Source organism: Staurois parvus, unplaced genomic scaffold (assembly GCF_062004578.1).
Source record: "Staurois parvus isolate SC_StPar_1 unplaced genomic scaffold, SC_StPar_1.0 ptg000011l, whole genome shotgun sequence".
Taxonomy (NCBI): Eukaryota; Metazoa; Chordata; class Amphibia; order Anura; family Ranidae; genus Staurois; species Staurois parvus.
In genome coordinates, this window is record NW_028317807.1 from 484,082 (window position 1) to 500,509 (window position 16,428).

Genomic DNA, 16,428 nt, shown 5'->3' on the forward strand with positions numbered 1-16,428 from the left:
TGCAGTAATCCAGTGTGAAACTTTGGCTCTGCACAGGAGTTTCCTGTAAAGACCTGTCACTGCTGCTCTCTCTCCTTGTGCACGGCGATTAGTCTTGTGTTCGCCCCCTTCCTGTAGTTTTCTACAGACAGGCTGTGGTGGGTGGAGCCAGATGGATCCCTCCCACAGCTCTTATCTCTGCACAGGCTATGTACAACCAGGGGCAGACTGACAACTCATGGGGCCCCCGGGCAATAGGGGATCATGGGGCAAACTCAAAAAAGCTTATGAAAAAGGTACCAGGGGCATCTCATGGGGCCCCCTACTGACCCTGGGCCCTCGGGCAGTGCCCGAGTTTCCAAATGGTCAGTCCGCCCCTATGTACAATACAACAATAATATCACTGCTACTTTTACAAGGTAATATCTGGTTTTGCAAAGGCATTTGGTACACACAGAGTGTCTTTATGACTAGTGAGGATATATTTAATTAAACGTTTTTTGTATTTGGAGTGCAGCTTTAATAATTGTCTGCCTTCTTTAGCATACTCTTTTTTAACCCCTTTAAATGAAAATGTATAATTATTACTTTCTTATAATAAAATGAACTGTTACTGTTAATGTCACTGTTACTGATGATATTACACTTCTAAAGAAAGCATGACTATAACCCAGCACAAGAAATCAGAGCTGACACAATGAGACAGAAGAAAGCAGGCGGTTTTAGTCTATTAAACATAACCTGTTAATTAACCCTTGCAGTGTTGGTCACTTTGCTGTCCTGAGAAGCCTTTCCATCCAGCAGGGAAGTTGAAGGAAGAGAGTAGTTTTGATTCGGTTGTTTACCATCAATCAGACTCAGCTTGGCAGGGAATGGATGACTATAAGCCTGCACAAGCTAAAAGGGGCAGGAAAACTAGCGAAGGCTGCATTCTTCCTATTTAAAGCTGCAACACTTCAAAAAAGGTCTTGTTTGCAGACTTTGTCTTGGAGCTCAGAGGAAACATACTGGTGGCTTAATGGTGCTCAGAAGACCTTAACCTTTTTTTTTCACCCCCCCAAAAAAGAAGAATCACATGTCTAGCAACTAGGCATGATGATTTTAATACAGAAAAGGAATTTCTTTATTTTTTCACTTTTCATAGGGCAGTTTCTAGCTGTAAAAGCTCAAGATGAAGAAAGTGGTAAGTAAAGCAAGTCTGTAATTTTCAGTCTTTTGTGTAATGCTAGTTTATAGGAAAGGTGGATAAGTTTGTTTGAACTACTTTTTACAACAATGGATCTCTGCTTCACTTGGGCTGATCACCTGGAGTTTGTTGCTTCATTTCTGCACAAGAGGTGTAAAAGAACAGCCATGTGACCTAAAGGTATTTGTCCCAGTAAAGGTCTTGACAAGAGCAAGGCGGGTGTTACCTGGCAGGAGGAAGACGAAACTGATGGATAGGGATGTGTGGGGCACAGAGTTACTTGCTGCAGATTTCTGACTTCTTCATCCAGCAAGGGTGGAGTCCTTGCTATGTCTTCAGGCTTTTCTTTGTTGAGAAAGAATTCCCTTGTCTCCTGGTTAATTATACTTGCTTTTACACTTAGCCTGTATTTTTCTTTTCTGTAATTAAGCAAAAGCCATTCCCAACCTTTTCTCTTTTTTATTTTGATGCATTGAATTATTTCATTTTGGAATGTTGCTCATCCCCACTTTCCTGGCAGGATTTGTTGTTGATATTTGTTTGATAGCTTAGTTTTTATTCTTGTATTGTTGGATAGATTTGTGCAATTAGACTTCTTTTTAAGGCAGACAGAGAGCACAGTTTGACTGTTCCCTGAAGCTCTGTTCTCCCTTAGAGATTTCCTTGTATTGCCTTCCCTTGGGATCTGCTTTGGATAACAAAGACACAGCAGTGAACTTTTTACTGAGCTTCACACCAAGTCATGTTTACACATTGCTGTATTTAGCACATTCTGAGTTGCTAATTGATGTACAGTTTCAAAACTGTGTAGTTTAAAGAGAAGGAAAACTATATATATATATATATATATATATATATATATATATATATATATTTATAAATATTTAAATGTATATATATATATTAACAACAATGTTCAGATTTTATTTCAACTGCCAATAGATTGCTTTTATAGATGAACTTGACACCATGTTCAATATGCTGATCATTTATAATGACAATGGGAAGAATTGTAGTTTCATCTGTGGCACTGAAATCACAGGCACAGTGATACCTGGTCATATCACAGAGAAGAATTACTGAACTATTACCTTTTAAAGGTAAATAGACATCAGAGACATTGGTGGTTATTTAGTAAACGTGGAGAGGACAAAATCTGGTGTAACTCTGCAGAAGAACCAATAAGCTTCCAGGTTTTATTGCCAAAGCTTAACTGAACAAACTGAAGTTAGAAGCTGATTGGCTACCATGCACAGCTGCACCAGTTTCTGAGTGCTCCAGTTTTAGTAAATCTCCCCCTGGAGGTTATTTACTAAACCTGGAGAGTGCAAAGTCTGTTGCAACTCTGTAGAGGAATCAATCAGCTTCCAGGCTTTATTGCCAAAACGTAACCGAACAAACTGAAGTTAGAAACTGATTGGTTACCATGCATAGCTGCACCAGTTTCTGAGTGCTCCAGTTTTAGTAAATCCCCCCAGTGAGACTGTACATAGCAGTCATAGGGATGATGATTTTTTTTGGACAGACAGGGAGGACTGTCTTTAAAATGACCACATGGAATATATTATGCCCCCCTCTGTCTTTGGTATCAGATAGCTTTAGCAGCTTTCTTTTCACAGTAAGACGCATGATGATGGTGATCCAGCAAGGACGTCTGGAGATTTACTCAGTCTGTAACTTTCCCATGCATATCTCTTGCTCAGAGCTCAAATACCAGTTGGGGGGATGTGCACTCTGTATGGTCACACCTACAGAAAAGACAACAGAACTCTAATGATTACAACAGTTGGCTTCAGTGCCATGTCAGGGGTCATTAATTCTAGCATGTACTGTCATGAAGGCATGTACCTGTTAACTCCTTCTTTCACATATAGTACCTAAAGCAAGCTACTGTCTAATTCACATTGTTTAAGAGGTTTTAATGTATGTTACGACGTGATATCTGATTATATTTTATTGTATGTCTGTGGATTACTTTTTTAATTAAGACCTTCTGTCCAAACACTTCACCAGATTTCTTCTATACACTTTCAGTGGGGTAATTCCTTATAACATAATTGACAAGTGTCAGAATGCAATCACCAATACCTGCTGGGATTCCCATATAGCTAGTAGAGTGAAAAAAAGTGCCCACTTGCCAGATCGCTATCTAAAACAAACTACAGAGCTGGATTAGGACAAAACCAGAGGCAAAGGGCCAGATTATTGAGCAGGATAAAATTCTATAAAGTTGCACTTAGGGTTACTGAGAGTCTTGTAGCACCTGGCTGAAGGCTTCCCAAACAAAAGGACAGGTTCATCTGAAGACTGTTATCTACAACAGTGCAATACATTGTGTGTTATTTTGCATAAACCTCAAGAATATTACACACATTTGTAGAGACAAAGAAGAACATGTACTTTATTGTTACTGTAACTGAGCCCTCTAGTAGAGTAGACCTCTAGCGGTGGATGTGTATTTATAAAGCTTTTTCCATTATTACTGCAAAGATCTAAAAGTTATATTACACTATAAATTATGTTTGCCTGTTTGCAGGACATTAGATATCCCTAAAATTGATTGAAGTGGTATGGTGTTCCTTCAAGGTATTCTACAAAAATACATTTTTATATCAATTCTTATGGCATAGACAATACATTAACTCACCATGAGGTCCCTGCTGACCTAGACAGCAGAATACAGTAGTGTATGGTAAATGAGTCATATTTTGGCTTCCAGACCCTTGAAAAGTGGTTAACAGGACTTTTTTTCTGGAAAACAGAAGGGATCAAATTTACAAAAAAAAATCGAGATCACTTAGCTTTTTAAAATGCAGAGAACTGAAATACCATCATTGAATCGTAATGTAAATACCTGCTGGAAACTTAATAGCAATGTACAGAGAATACTGAGATAAGACACATTGGTGACCTAATCATGAAAGAAGCTATGATATCATTGTATGTGTAATATTTCTTTTTCCAGTAGTAGTGACCGAAGCATAACACACCCTGGGGAGAATTACAAAGTTAACCTTACTGGAGAAATGTTTATTACTTACTTACTTTTAGTTGGCTTTCTTTAAAATGTTTTGGTTATTTTCTTTTCTGGTTCATTATAGATACTAAAAGACCAAGGAATATATTGCCCAATAATCTAGTTATCGGGTCATTATTGTCTGCCTTACTAACTATCATAAAATGATCTTTGCTATGAGCTAATCAACCTATTTGCTTGATGTTATGAAAATCTGGTGGCCATATATCTCAGATGATGGTTGAACCATAATAAAATACTTTTATGTTCAGTCTGATGCACAATGATTAATTCTTGGGTCTCCCATGGTATTTTCCAGTTGCATTATACAGGGTCACTTGAGGGTCAAATGTTTATGCTACAAACTCATGAGGGAGCAAGGAGGAGACACTAATGGGGATGGCTTGTCTCACAACAGTGATCAGAGGAGGCTTTGAGACCTAGCTAATAAATCCCATTCTCCTAGTTTGGCTAACCAGAGGCATCTGCTGGAACCAAATTTATAAAAGGTTCTGCTGGATGAAGGTGGCTGAATTGGGCAATTGTATGCTCAGCTTTAGATATCACCCAAAAATGTGTCAGTGAATATTTTATGACATTTGTGTCCATGCTTTTAATGGAAATGATAGGGTTAGACCAGATTATGTCACTTCCTGTTGATTACTGCAACTCCAGCCTAATACCACAATGTCTCCTTACACAATGTCCTGAGAAAGATGGATTTTTACATAAAACAGATCTTAATAACTCTAAAGAAGAAAACAACCATAGGCAGACCTTTTTGACCACTGTAGTACAGAATTGAACAGTGGTATGTGTCCAGTCTCCTTCCCCTATTTGCACTGTAACTCAGACGCAACTCCTAGGAACAACAACCATAGTTGGCAAGGAGGCAATTCTGAAAAAGAAAGAAAGAAACTGGAGAGACATGCAGTTGTGTATAATAAATACTGGAACACACTCTATTCTGGGTATTGGAGTCATGCATTGGATGCTTTTTATTACTATGTTGCTTTATTGGGTACATTTAATTTTTTAACAACAATTCCGCAGGAATGCGTGCTCTCTCTTGGTCTTGGCCCAATTATCATCCATATTCAGTAAAGTGTTATTCTAGTTTTGGATAGCATAACGAATGGTTTAAAGCCTGTCAATCTTATTGGGGAGATGTTCCTTCACTTCCTGTCTTAAAGACACAACAATGAGAAACAGTGAGAAATCTCCTTAGACAGTTGTCACGTTAACAGGTGTCCCCAATGAAAGCTTTCCCCACTATTCCTGTTGTGGTCACATCCATAACATATTGGAATTCCCAGTCATTTTCCATCCCAGTGACAGTTGTCACCAGGACAAACAAAGAGGGTACATCTTCACAACAAGTACACAGAGAGCAGCAAAAATCTTTAAATCTTCACCACTCTAGGGCCCCTTTCACTCGAGGTGAACTCTATTCAGATCTGCATGGGATCTCTCCACTGATCCCTTGCTGAACAGAGCAGGTGGGTGACAGGTCCGTGTCTGCTCAGTTTATGCGGAGTGGATATAGACAGAGCTCACTCTGCTCTCAGTGGTTGGGAGGAAATGGACTCCACTGTTGGTGTACACTCGACTGCCCTCCAATCCAATCCGCCTAAATGGAGAAGGATGGATCCCCTTCCATTTTTTTTTTAGCAGACTGGATCGAACCAGAGGTAGGCGGATGTAAACGGACACAAGTATGTTTACACCTGCTGGTCCAAAGGGGTGAATGGATCATCTAATTCAGTCCGCCTGAAAAACTGACAGGCGGACCTGATTGGGTCCTTTGTGTTAAGAGCCTAGCCAAAAGCTTTCACTGTAAACATGCTTTAACCTTCCATTTGACTCGATATAATAAATATCTAAACGTGTGTCTAATGTTGTTTAGACCTTTAGGTTTTACAGCTTTTTCATTAAGGAATTTTGTTGGTATTCATAATACACTTCCTTGATATTTCTCTGGATTGCTAAACACAATTGAAGAATGTATGGCAACATCATGCTAAACAAGGGTATTTACAGTAACTATTCCCCAGCCCAATTGTGGTATTCATTATCATTTTTAGGGTTAAAGTGTTACTGCAAATGATGGAGATTGTTGTAACATGCAGAACTGGCCAGGGGTTACAAACTTTACATGCAATCAATAAAAACGCTGGCTTCCTGTCTGATGACGTAATGGACTTATGAATGTTCTAGCAGTAAAGCTGGATTACAGCTCTCTTGGAAAAGACTATTCATTACACAAAAGAGAGACAGTGATTTTTTTTCCCTTGAATCACAGGATTTTAAGAGCTTTTGGGTTCCTTTTAGCTTCTTCACAGTAAGGTGGTTATCCTGTTTCAACAATAAGGTGGTTATCCTGTTTCATTACAATTTGGTAGAAACAAACTTGGATTAAAAAACATATTCAAGAGTTATGCTATCAATATGTAACTTTGTATGTTTTTTTTAATTGTTTGTATTATCAGGTGGAGTGATATGTTCATTCACAACTGGCTACACTGTATTTGCTTCAGTGAGCGTGCTTTTGTGTGTCACCTGATAGATGTACATTTATTTTAATTAAAAATTTTATATTACAGGTACTTGTATATAGCTCCATCAATTTATGCAGTGCTTTACATATATTGTACATTCACATCAGTCTCTAACCCTCAAGGAGCTTACAATCTAAGGTTTCTAGCTCATATTCATACTTACACATACTAGGGTCAATTTAGACAGGATCCAATTCACCTACCAGCATGTCTTTGGAGTGTGGAAGGAACTGAGAGTACCTGGAGAAAACCCACACAGGTACAGGGAAAATATGAAAATTCCAGGCAGGTAGTGCCATGGTTGGGATTGAATCGATGACTCTAGTTCTGCCAGGCAGAAGTGCTAACCACTTAGCCACTGGGCTGCCCAATGTACATTATCAGTTCTATGCAGTCTGGCCACTCACATGGTAGAGATAGCTGAATTGTGCCCCAGTTGGCAGCACACAACATTCAGCATTACTGCAAGGCTGGGTGGGTCCAATTATCTAAACTCCTTGCGCCCATAGTATGGATTGTGTGCCTCCTCATATGGGTTTTACGATTGTGTAGATGTCATCCCTAACAGGTAGCTTTGCTGTCATTTGGCCCCATTGGATGAGATCACTATGAAAAGACCTACTGTGAAAAAAATTTGTCTCAGGAACCACTTCTAGGTAAATGTGCAGACAAAGTGATACCTACATCCACATTCAAGGAAACCTAGAATTGCTATAATGAAGTCACCAGTAATTTCCTACAAGGACCAGTCAACATTTTAGTAATATCATTACACTGGATTGGATTGATTGAATCCCCTTCAGTCTATTATAAATGCTGCTGCTAGACTCGTACACATTACCAACCAATCAGTGACTGCTGCCCCTCTCTGGCAATCCCTTCACTGGCTTCCGCTAACCCAATGTATAAAATTCAAAATACTAACCACAACATACAAAGCCATCCACAACACTGTCCCTCGCTACATCACCAGCCTCATCCACAGATATCATTCAGATCGCTCGCTCCGTTCCTCCCAAGACATCTTGCTCTCTAGCTGACTTGTCACCTCCTCCCACGCTCACCTCCAGGACTTCTCCAGAGCCTCTCCCATCCTCTGGAACTCCCTACTGCAGTATGTCTGGTCAGCCCCCACCATGTCTGCCTTTAGGCGATCTTTGAAAACTCACTTATTCAGGGAAGCCTACAACACCTCCACCTAAGAACTGTACTTGAGCCACCTCCATCAGATCATCCCATGCAGCTATCACCTTTTGTACCACCTCCCCCTTCCTTTAGATTGTAAGCGCCAAGAGCAGGGCCCTCCTATTCCTTTTGTACTGAAGTGTATTGTACTCTCTCCCTTTATATTGTAAATTGCTGTGCAAACTGTTGGCGCTATAAAAAAATCCTGTTTACTAATAATGATGTCATGTCCTCAATGTTAAAGAGCAACTTTGGTCCTGTTTTACAAAAATTAAAATCAGCAGCTCCTTTTTCCAGGCTGTGGATCCTTGGCACTACCCTCTTGGATGTGGGAGCAGGCTGTGGCTTCTTTCTGTCTCCCAGCCGGATCACCACAGTGCAAGCACAAGATTACACTCTGCTTTCAGACTGGTCACATAGCCTTCTTGAAGCTGCGGGTGAGCCTAGCTTTTGTAATTCTTGCTTTGGTGAGAATTGTGGAAGTAGGAGCGGGTATCTGTCAGAAAAAGGTACCTACCCTCACAAAGATATAAAACTCCAGTTTTGTTAGAGTGGATAGGAGGATGAGTGGAATTTTCACTTTTAAGTGAAAGATGGCTGCAGATGGAATCCATGGCCAGAATGAATTCACATTGAGTATTTGAGAATTGTGGAAGTAGGAGCAGGTAACCATCAGAAAAAGGATGTTCAAAAAAAACCCTACCAATTTTATTATTGTGGATAGGTGGATGAATGGAACTTTCCCTTTTAAAGGATACGCTCACCTTTTTGACAAAAATAATAAATGCACATTTTTTTGCAGGTAAAAAATGTGCATTTATTATTTTTGTGTGCAAGAGCTTGGAAAGCATTACACCAGAGAAGATCAGTAGATTGCTGATACCATGCAGGTCTCCTGCAGATCCGTCATCTGTACATCCCATACGGCAAGCAGATATTCCAACAGGAAGCTTCAATGAACTACCATAGAGCTCCACAGTGCCAAGGTAGTTCATTGAAAACTACAAGCCGACAGCTGCTAAGGCTGCCAGGACTTGTAGGCACTCATTCACAGAACTCTGTGAATGAGTGATGCGGCTGTGTGGGCGGAGCCCCGCACGGCTGTGTTGTTTTCAAATCTGACAGATAGTATGGGAAACTTCTCCCTGTAGTATCTGTCAGAGGAGGGGGGCGGTGGGCATGGCTGCAGCTATGGGAACATGTAAAGTTCCCAAAGATGAACTTATCCTTTAAGTTAGAAATGACTGCAGATGGAATCCATGACCATAATGAATTCACTTTGAGTCATACATTTCATGATTACTGTGTGTGGACTTACCAACAACTGTATAGCAATGCAGTGGCTAACTGAATCTATAAGGGTTAGTGGAAACTATTCTCATTGAATGCTTTTTTGAGGTGTTACTGGCCAAACACGTGTTTGAACATTACAATTACCAAGTATTACATCTAAATACAAAAGCAGACACAGATATATTTTGAATTGATTTTGCGTTGTGTGTTCTTGGACCTAGACTATAGATTCAATTACTCTTAAGGGCCCTTTCATACGGGCGTTCTGTTTTTTTTCTTCAGTTCAGTCTTGTTTTTTCAAAGAAAAGACGGATGTTTAGATCTGTTTTTTCATCCGTTTTTCATCTGTTTACATCCATTTCCATCCGTTTACATCCATTTTTGGTCCGTTTACATCCATTTACATCCGCAAGTCCATAGAAATACATGGGAGTCTGTTTTTTATCGGTAAACAAACAGATGAAAAATGGACATACGGAACGCCTGTGTGAAAGGGGCCTTATACAAATAGTATGAAATAGCAATAGGAAGGTCTGTAACAGCATCCATCTAGGATATTTTGGAAATGTTATCTAATGAAACAAGTCTTAGATCCAGGCAAAATTTAAAACCTAACTACAGCCAAACATTTTGCTTTAGGTTGTTATAGGGTAGGAAAGAATCTGATTTTTTCATCTGTTTTGTTTTATTGTTGCATATGTCCCAGCTGGGGGGTTTCTCCTCACTCTCTGTCCCCTGTCACTAGGACATAAAATGTAAATGAAATCTTTCCAATGGAAGCACAAACAGCCATAAAACACCTTTTGTTCCAAAGAGTGTGGGAGAATACATACTCTGTCTCGTTTTATAACTTCTGTCTGTGACCCCATTTGCCCTCAGTTCATGGCCTGACAATACCCTCTATATCTGAGTGTGGCAGAGTGTCACCAGAACAGGAAATGAGAGAAAATCCCCCCAATGGGTATACAAAAAGCAATGAAACATCTATCAGGGAAGTAACCTTTCCCTACTGTGTTCCAAAAAATAGCTAAAATTGAGCTTTGACACTTTTTGGATTTTTTGCTCTGCGATTTTCAGCTAGCAGGCTAGACATGGTAATTAGCTGGTAGTACCGCCCAGGCTACGTAATGTACATTGGACCCTGTCCACACATATGAGTTCAATCTACTAGCAACCTGGCAGCTGTTAGCCCATTAAAGTGTGAGGACCTATGTGCTAAAAATTTCCAGCTCAACCCTACTTGCAATAAACAGCAGAGTAGCAGAGGGCTCTTTATAGCAGGGTTAGTAGCTGAGATAACATATATGTACTGGGTAAATAATATGAATTGTTGAGAGAACATAAGTGCAGCTGTGATGAAGAATGTATTTTTGTGGGACAGCCAGGAGATTTTGTGCTTTTTAGGATAATAGAGAGAGATCTGAGTTTTACTCTGGATATAATATTTTTGAATGAAGATTTGAAGAGTTTGTGTTAAGCAGCAGTGATGAGTGACTTCATCAAGATTTACACCTCCTGCCATTCAGCCATACTAAACCTACTTGCAACTTTGCAAGCCAGAATGCATTAGGGAGCTGAAGTGATGAAGACATGGAGCACCCAGAAAGCAGTGAAGCATCCACCCCAAACTTATACAGCCAGCAACAGTTTATTAGATATTTTCCATATTTGTATTTAAAATGTTCATATAATATTATATTACAGCTATAGAAAAACTTACTTAGGGGGTAACCTAACCTCTGTCAGGATACGTGCACAGTGGTTTAAATTTTTTTTCCAGTGTAATGCAGCTAAAGGTTGATTTGAAATCATGTGTTAATTAGACAGATTTTAAAATGTTGGTTAGTTCTTGAAATTTAAAGCTGAACTCCAGTAAAAGTACAAATGTCATAGCAGAAGTAGTACTTTAAAGCCCAACTCCGGGAAAATTAAAAATGGTCCTGTGCATTGGGGCTGTTTTTTATGTCGATGGGATGTGGGAAAGTAATTTTACATACCGAATCCTTCAACCCACTGTTACTTGACCAGTCCTGGCAGGCTCTTCACCTCGGAACTCCAGTAATCTAAGGTCCCCTGACATCATCAAGGCCAATGCAGGACCCATAGCCCTGCATTGGATGTAGGGACACTGAGGAAGAGTCCACCGATGGAGCACAGGAAAGCACTGTTTGCAAAAACAGAATCAAGCATTTACATCTGCAGTGCAGGCGCAGCCACAATGCAAGGGGAGCATTTTTTACTTTTCCTGGAGTTGGACTTTAAAGGACTACTCCATCTATGACTTTTTTTTTAAATTGAAATAGAGTGGGGGACAGCTAAAATAACTGTTAGTAATAATATAATAATAATAATACATGTTTGACTTCCTGTGTGGCCACTTTGATAGGAAGTGAGGGGAAATCTCCCCAAAGCAAACAGCAGTACAGAGCTAACAGTGATCTTAACTGTTCCCTTCTCTATTAAAAGACCACACAGGAAGTAAGCTGAAGCCTTGCTGATTTCAATGTAAAAAAAAAAAAAAAGATTTTGGACAGCTCTGGTGGTTACAGGCCTGTCCAGAAATAGATGGATTTCTTGTCATATTAGGAAGAAAAACTGCTCACTCTTGAAATGATAACCACATAACTGTGGGTTCTACTCCTGACTTTACCCGTGTACTAGATTTGTGTATTACATAATTGAATACTGGAAGATATTTATTTACAATGCTACAATTTTCTATTGCTTGCTACAGTAACTGGTTATCATTTTTTTTTTAATTTAAATATTTATTAATTTTTCAGATAAACAAGTTATACAAACATACTCATTAAAACCTTAGCTTTTTATCAAAACATTTTATTGTTTCATTCCTTCCCCCCCTCCCCCTACCTATTTACCACTCATCGCCTCCCATCCAATCTGTGACCCCTTCTGCTCTGCATTTTCCTGTTCATTTCTGGAGAACGTAATCCCTATAAAAGAAGAACAAAATTTGTTTCCATATTATTCTATGTTGATCCCCCATAACCTCTAAGGCTAGCCTTGACTTTTTTAATTCCTCCCATGTTCCATCTAGTATGGTAACTCTCCATCGTATTTTCATTCAAAATTTTATTTATTTAAATTCAAATGATAAAGTTCCTCCAATTTACATATTTGATCCACCCTATCCACCCAGTCTTTTATTTTCGGCACCTCCTGTCTCCTCCAATACTTGGGTATCAGTCCCTTTGCTGCATTCAAATAATACAATAAACCAGATTCTTTGTATTTTTTAACTGAAAGCTTAGTACTATGAAAAAGATAAATTTCTGGGTCTACTAGAATATCAACCTCTGTAATTTTCTGAATCAAGCTTACTATTTTCCCCCAATACTCTTGTATTTTAGAACACTCCCACCATATGTGATACATTGTGCCTCTACCTCCACATCCATGCCTATGGCCACATCACCCTGAATGCGCCCGATCTCATCTAAACTGGTTATCATTTAATACAAGTCAAGAATAACTCTCTAGTGCCTGTCAAAAATGAAGCATCACTATTTGGTGTGAAGATGACTTGAAGGGGCACTCCACCTAAAAGTGATATTTTTGACTTTTCACAGTTCTAGCTGGGTTGAGTCAGCTTCTAGGTTTGTATATGTCTTGGATGCTCCAGTAGTAAGATCTCTCTGGTAAATCACATTTCTAGATTGTTTCTGACTACCCTTGCATGACCCAGCAACTACTATTGCTTTTTCTATAATAATAATAATAATAATAATAATAATAATAATAAAATACAAATTAAACAGAGAGCTTGAGAATCCCTCAGATTGTCCACTACAGGTACAAGGAACTCAAGTGTTAACTCTCCAGCATGTACAAAGTGAAAAATCAGGTTCTGATGAATTTATGATTTATTACATATTTTCTGTGATCTTTGTAATAGGTAATAATTTATAACGACGTGTAATTTTGTGTGGCTATTAGGCTGTTTACCGCATGACTTGAAATGTGGTTCTCATAAAACTGCAAATCACTAGAACTGTCTTCTAATGTAATGCACATTCAAATCTATATGGCACTGTCCACATCAAAGATACTAAATGCTGCAGTTTGTTACATATCTCTTTGTGGGTAGTTAAAGGCATTTTCAAAAAGATGTGTGCTGGGAAAACATTGAAAGAAGCTGATAAATAATGAACTACTTTTCAGTATCCACTCATTGTATAAGCTGGTCATAAATGGATGGAAATTCTGTCAGTTCAGCAGGGCCCGGAAATTTGATCCATATGTTCCTAGATTGTAAGCTCTTTATAGATTGTAAGCTCTAATGAGCAGGGCCCTCTGTTTCCTCTTGTACCAAATTGTATTGTAACTGTAATGTCTACCTTCATTTTGTAAAGCACTGCACAAACTGTTGGTGCTATAAAAATTTTGTATAATAATAATAATATATGGGCAGGCTGATTGTACCCAAGTCAATCCATCTGTCGACTTGGGTACAACCAACCGGTCAGATTTCTTTACATGCAATTACTGCCACTGGCTATAGCAGCTAGCAGTAATCAATTTATTCTGCCAGCCGGGAAAGCTCCTCGCAACCCCCCCCCCGCTAGCAGAACACAATAGCGCTAGGGGAGGCATTCCCCATCAACACTGACTGTGTTGATGGGGAAATCTAGCAATTCTCTTTCTTTCTAATCGAATCATCTATCTGCAGCCCACAAAGAAAACACAATCTTTGTTTCCTCTATAATAATGTACTTGCATTAAACAATGGGGCTCATTTCCAATATTGGGGTTGATTAACTAAAACTGGAGGGTGAAAAATCTGGTGCAGCTGTGCATGGTAGCCAATCAGCTTCTAACTTCAGCTTGTTCAGTTAAGCTTTGACAAAAAAGAATCTGGAAGCTGATTGGTTTCTATGCAGGGCTGCACCAGTCTTTGCACTCTCCAGTTTTAGTAAATCAACCCCACTGTACCTAAACACATTGACCTGACCTGATTGATTTTTTTGTTTTGACAACTGCTCCATTTTTATTTTATTTTTTAGCAGTTTTTGCTAATCAGTACTTGTGTTATAGTGATACACATGTTTCTGTATGATCCAATAGTAAAGTGAAAGTGAGCTGCCAGGGGACCTAAGAGCACTTGTGAACTTTGCAAGGGAATTTGTATTCTGCAAGGGAATTTTCCCTTAGCTTAGTGAATGAGATGGAGCTCTGCTGACTTCCATCACTGAATCATGTGCAAGCAAAAATACATAAATAATTTTCCTTGCATGTGATTGGGTATTCTTTGCAAAATGAATTTTCATCACATTTACTAAGCTAAGAGAGTATTTCCTTGCAAAGTGCAAATTCCCTTACAAAATGAACAACCTATTTGCCTTTAGAAGATTAACCCCTTTTTGGCAATATACATGGCATACTTGCACATTATCAAAAAAATTACCTACTAGTTTGATTTCATGCAGTTACGACAGGTCTGTGCTTCCCCTTGTCATTCTATTGCTGCTGCTGACATCTTGTCAGATTCTTCTGGCCTGATGTCTTGTTTTTTCAGCCATTGGGAAGCAACTGATGATGTAACTCCTGTTCTGGTGCACTGCAGTTGCGTTATCCTGACACCTTGCTCCATTTTCCAGACACCGAGAGGGAACTGAGAATGTGTGCTACATGGCAGGCAGTGTATACACCAGAATACAAACTACTAAAAAATTACATCCCAGCATTTTTTTTTACTTTTGTGCTGCAGTGTATCATTAATATACAGGATTATTATTATACAGGATTTATATAGCGCCAACAGTTTGCTCAGTGCCTTACAATATAAAGGGAGACAATGCAGCAACGATACAATTCAATACAAATTGATTAGGAGGGTCCTGCTCCAGGGAGCTTACAATCTAATAGGGAGGGGCTGGTGGAACAAAGAAATAGACGATTTGGTTATTAGCTGAAGTCAGGATAGGCTTCCCTGAAGTGATAGGTTTTCAGGGATCGCCTAAAAGTGGACAGAGTAGGAGACAGTCGGTCAGATTGGGGTAGAGAGTTCCAGAGGATGGGAGAGGCTCTGGAAAAGTCTTGGAGATGAGTATGAAAGGAGGAGACAAGGGAGCTAGAGAGCAAGATATCTTGGGAGGAGTGGAGAGGGTGGTTTGGGTGATATTTGGAGACAAGATTGGTTATGTAGTTTGGGGCAGAGTTGTAAATAGCTTTACATGTTATTGTTAATGTTTTGAATTTTAGTAGTTGGGAAATGGGAAGCCAGTGGAAGAATTGGCAGAGAGGGGTGGCAGACATGGAATGGTTGGTAAGGTGGATGAGTCTAGCAGCCGCATTCATGATAGATGGAAGAGGGGATAGCCTGTGATTAGGTAGGCCAATGAGGAGGGAGTTACAATAGTCATGGTGAGAGATATGAATAAATTGCTCAATGGTTTCAATGGTTAAAACCATTATCTGCTTTGCAGCAAGTATATCTAACCCAGAAAAATAAGTAATATGTACAGTAAGTGTGCTTGTATTTATGCCCATGCGCATGTGTGCATTTTCTGAACATCTGGTTGTCTGATGCTTCCTTTCAACATGCTTGTATTGAAAGCACAAGAGATACTTCATGTAAATGGCAGGCCTGGAATGTATTAGAAAAGTTCAGCTAAATTCATGACTTTAGCTTCCACTTCTTCCCTTAAAACAAAAAATGCCCCATCCATGTGTGACTGATTATGCTTGTTTAACATGGAACTCATGCTTTAGAAAACACGGTAACCAACTTTGATACACACATCAAAGTCAATAAAGTATTTGATCTAAGAGGGGATGATTGCCAACTGTGAAGACACTTACGGGCACTGCTAACAATGTAGCAGGGAAAACCTGATCCAACAATATATTATCTGTAAATCATTAAAATGACTTAATGGAAATGTGATTTTTTTTTTAAAGTCATTAAATCATCTGGCAAAGAGGGTGGAACAGAGCCAAAGGATGTGTTTCACAATGAATAAATATTAATTCAGCACACAGAAGTATGGAAGGCACCTTTTGTAATATGATTGGAAAACAAAGTAGTTATGCTTTTGTGAGTTGAGATTAAGTATTTGTGAAAGGCTTTCTATTAAAAGTGACACCTACATATTAATGAATTCCTATGCCAATATTGCCTAGTATTTCAAATTTTTTTAAGTTGAGCTTCACTTAATGGGATAGAGTGGGGGCTTAAAACCTCTCCCATC

At 39.1% G+C, this 16,428-nt stretch overlaps 1 protein-coding gene across 1 annotated transcript in view; it reads left to right on the top strand.

Moving 5' to 3' along the window:
* Nucleotides 1–940: 940 nt before the first annotated feature.
* Nucleotides 941–16,428, top strand: part of COL5A2 (collagen type V alpha 2 chain) — a 211,045-nt gene continuing 195,557 nt past the window's right edge. The window contains exon 1 of the mRNA XM_089670000.1: nucleotides 941–1,162. Within this exon, the coding sequence (XP_089526126.1) occupies nucleotides 1,072–1,162 (91 nt within the window). The 5' untranslated portion in view covers nucleotides 941–1,071. The remainder of the gene's footprint in view (nucleotides 1,163–16,428) is intronic.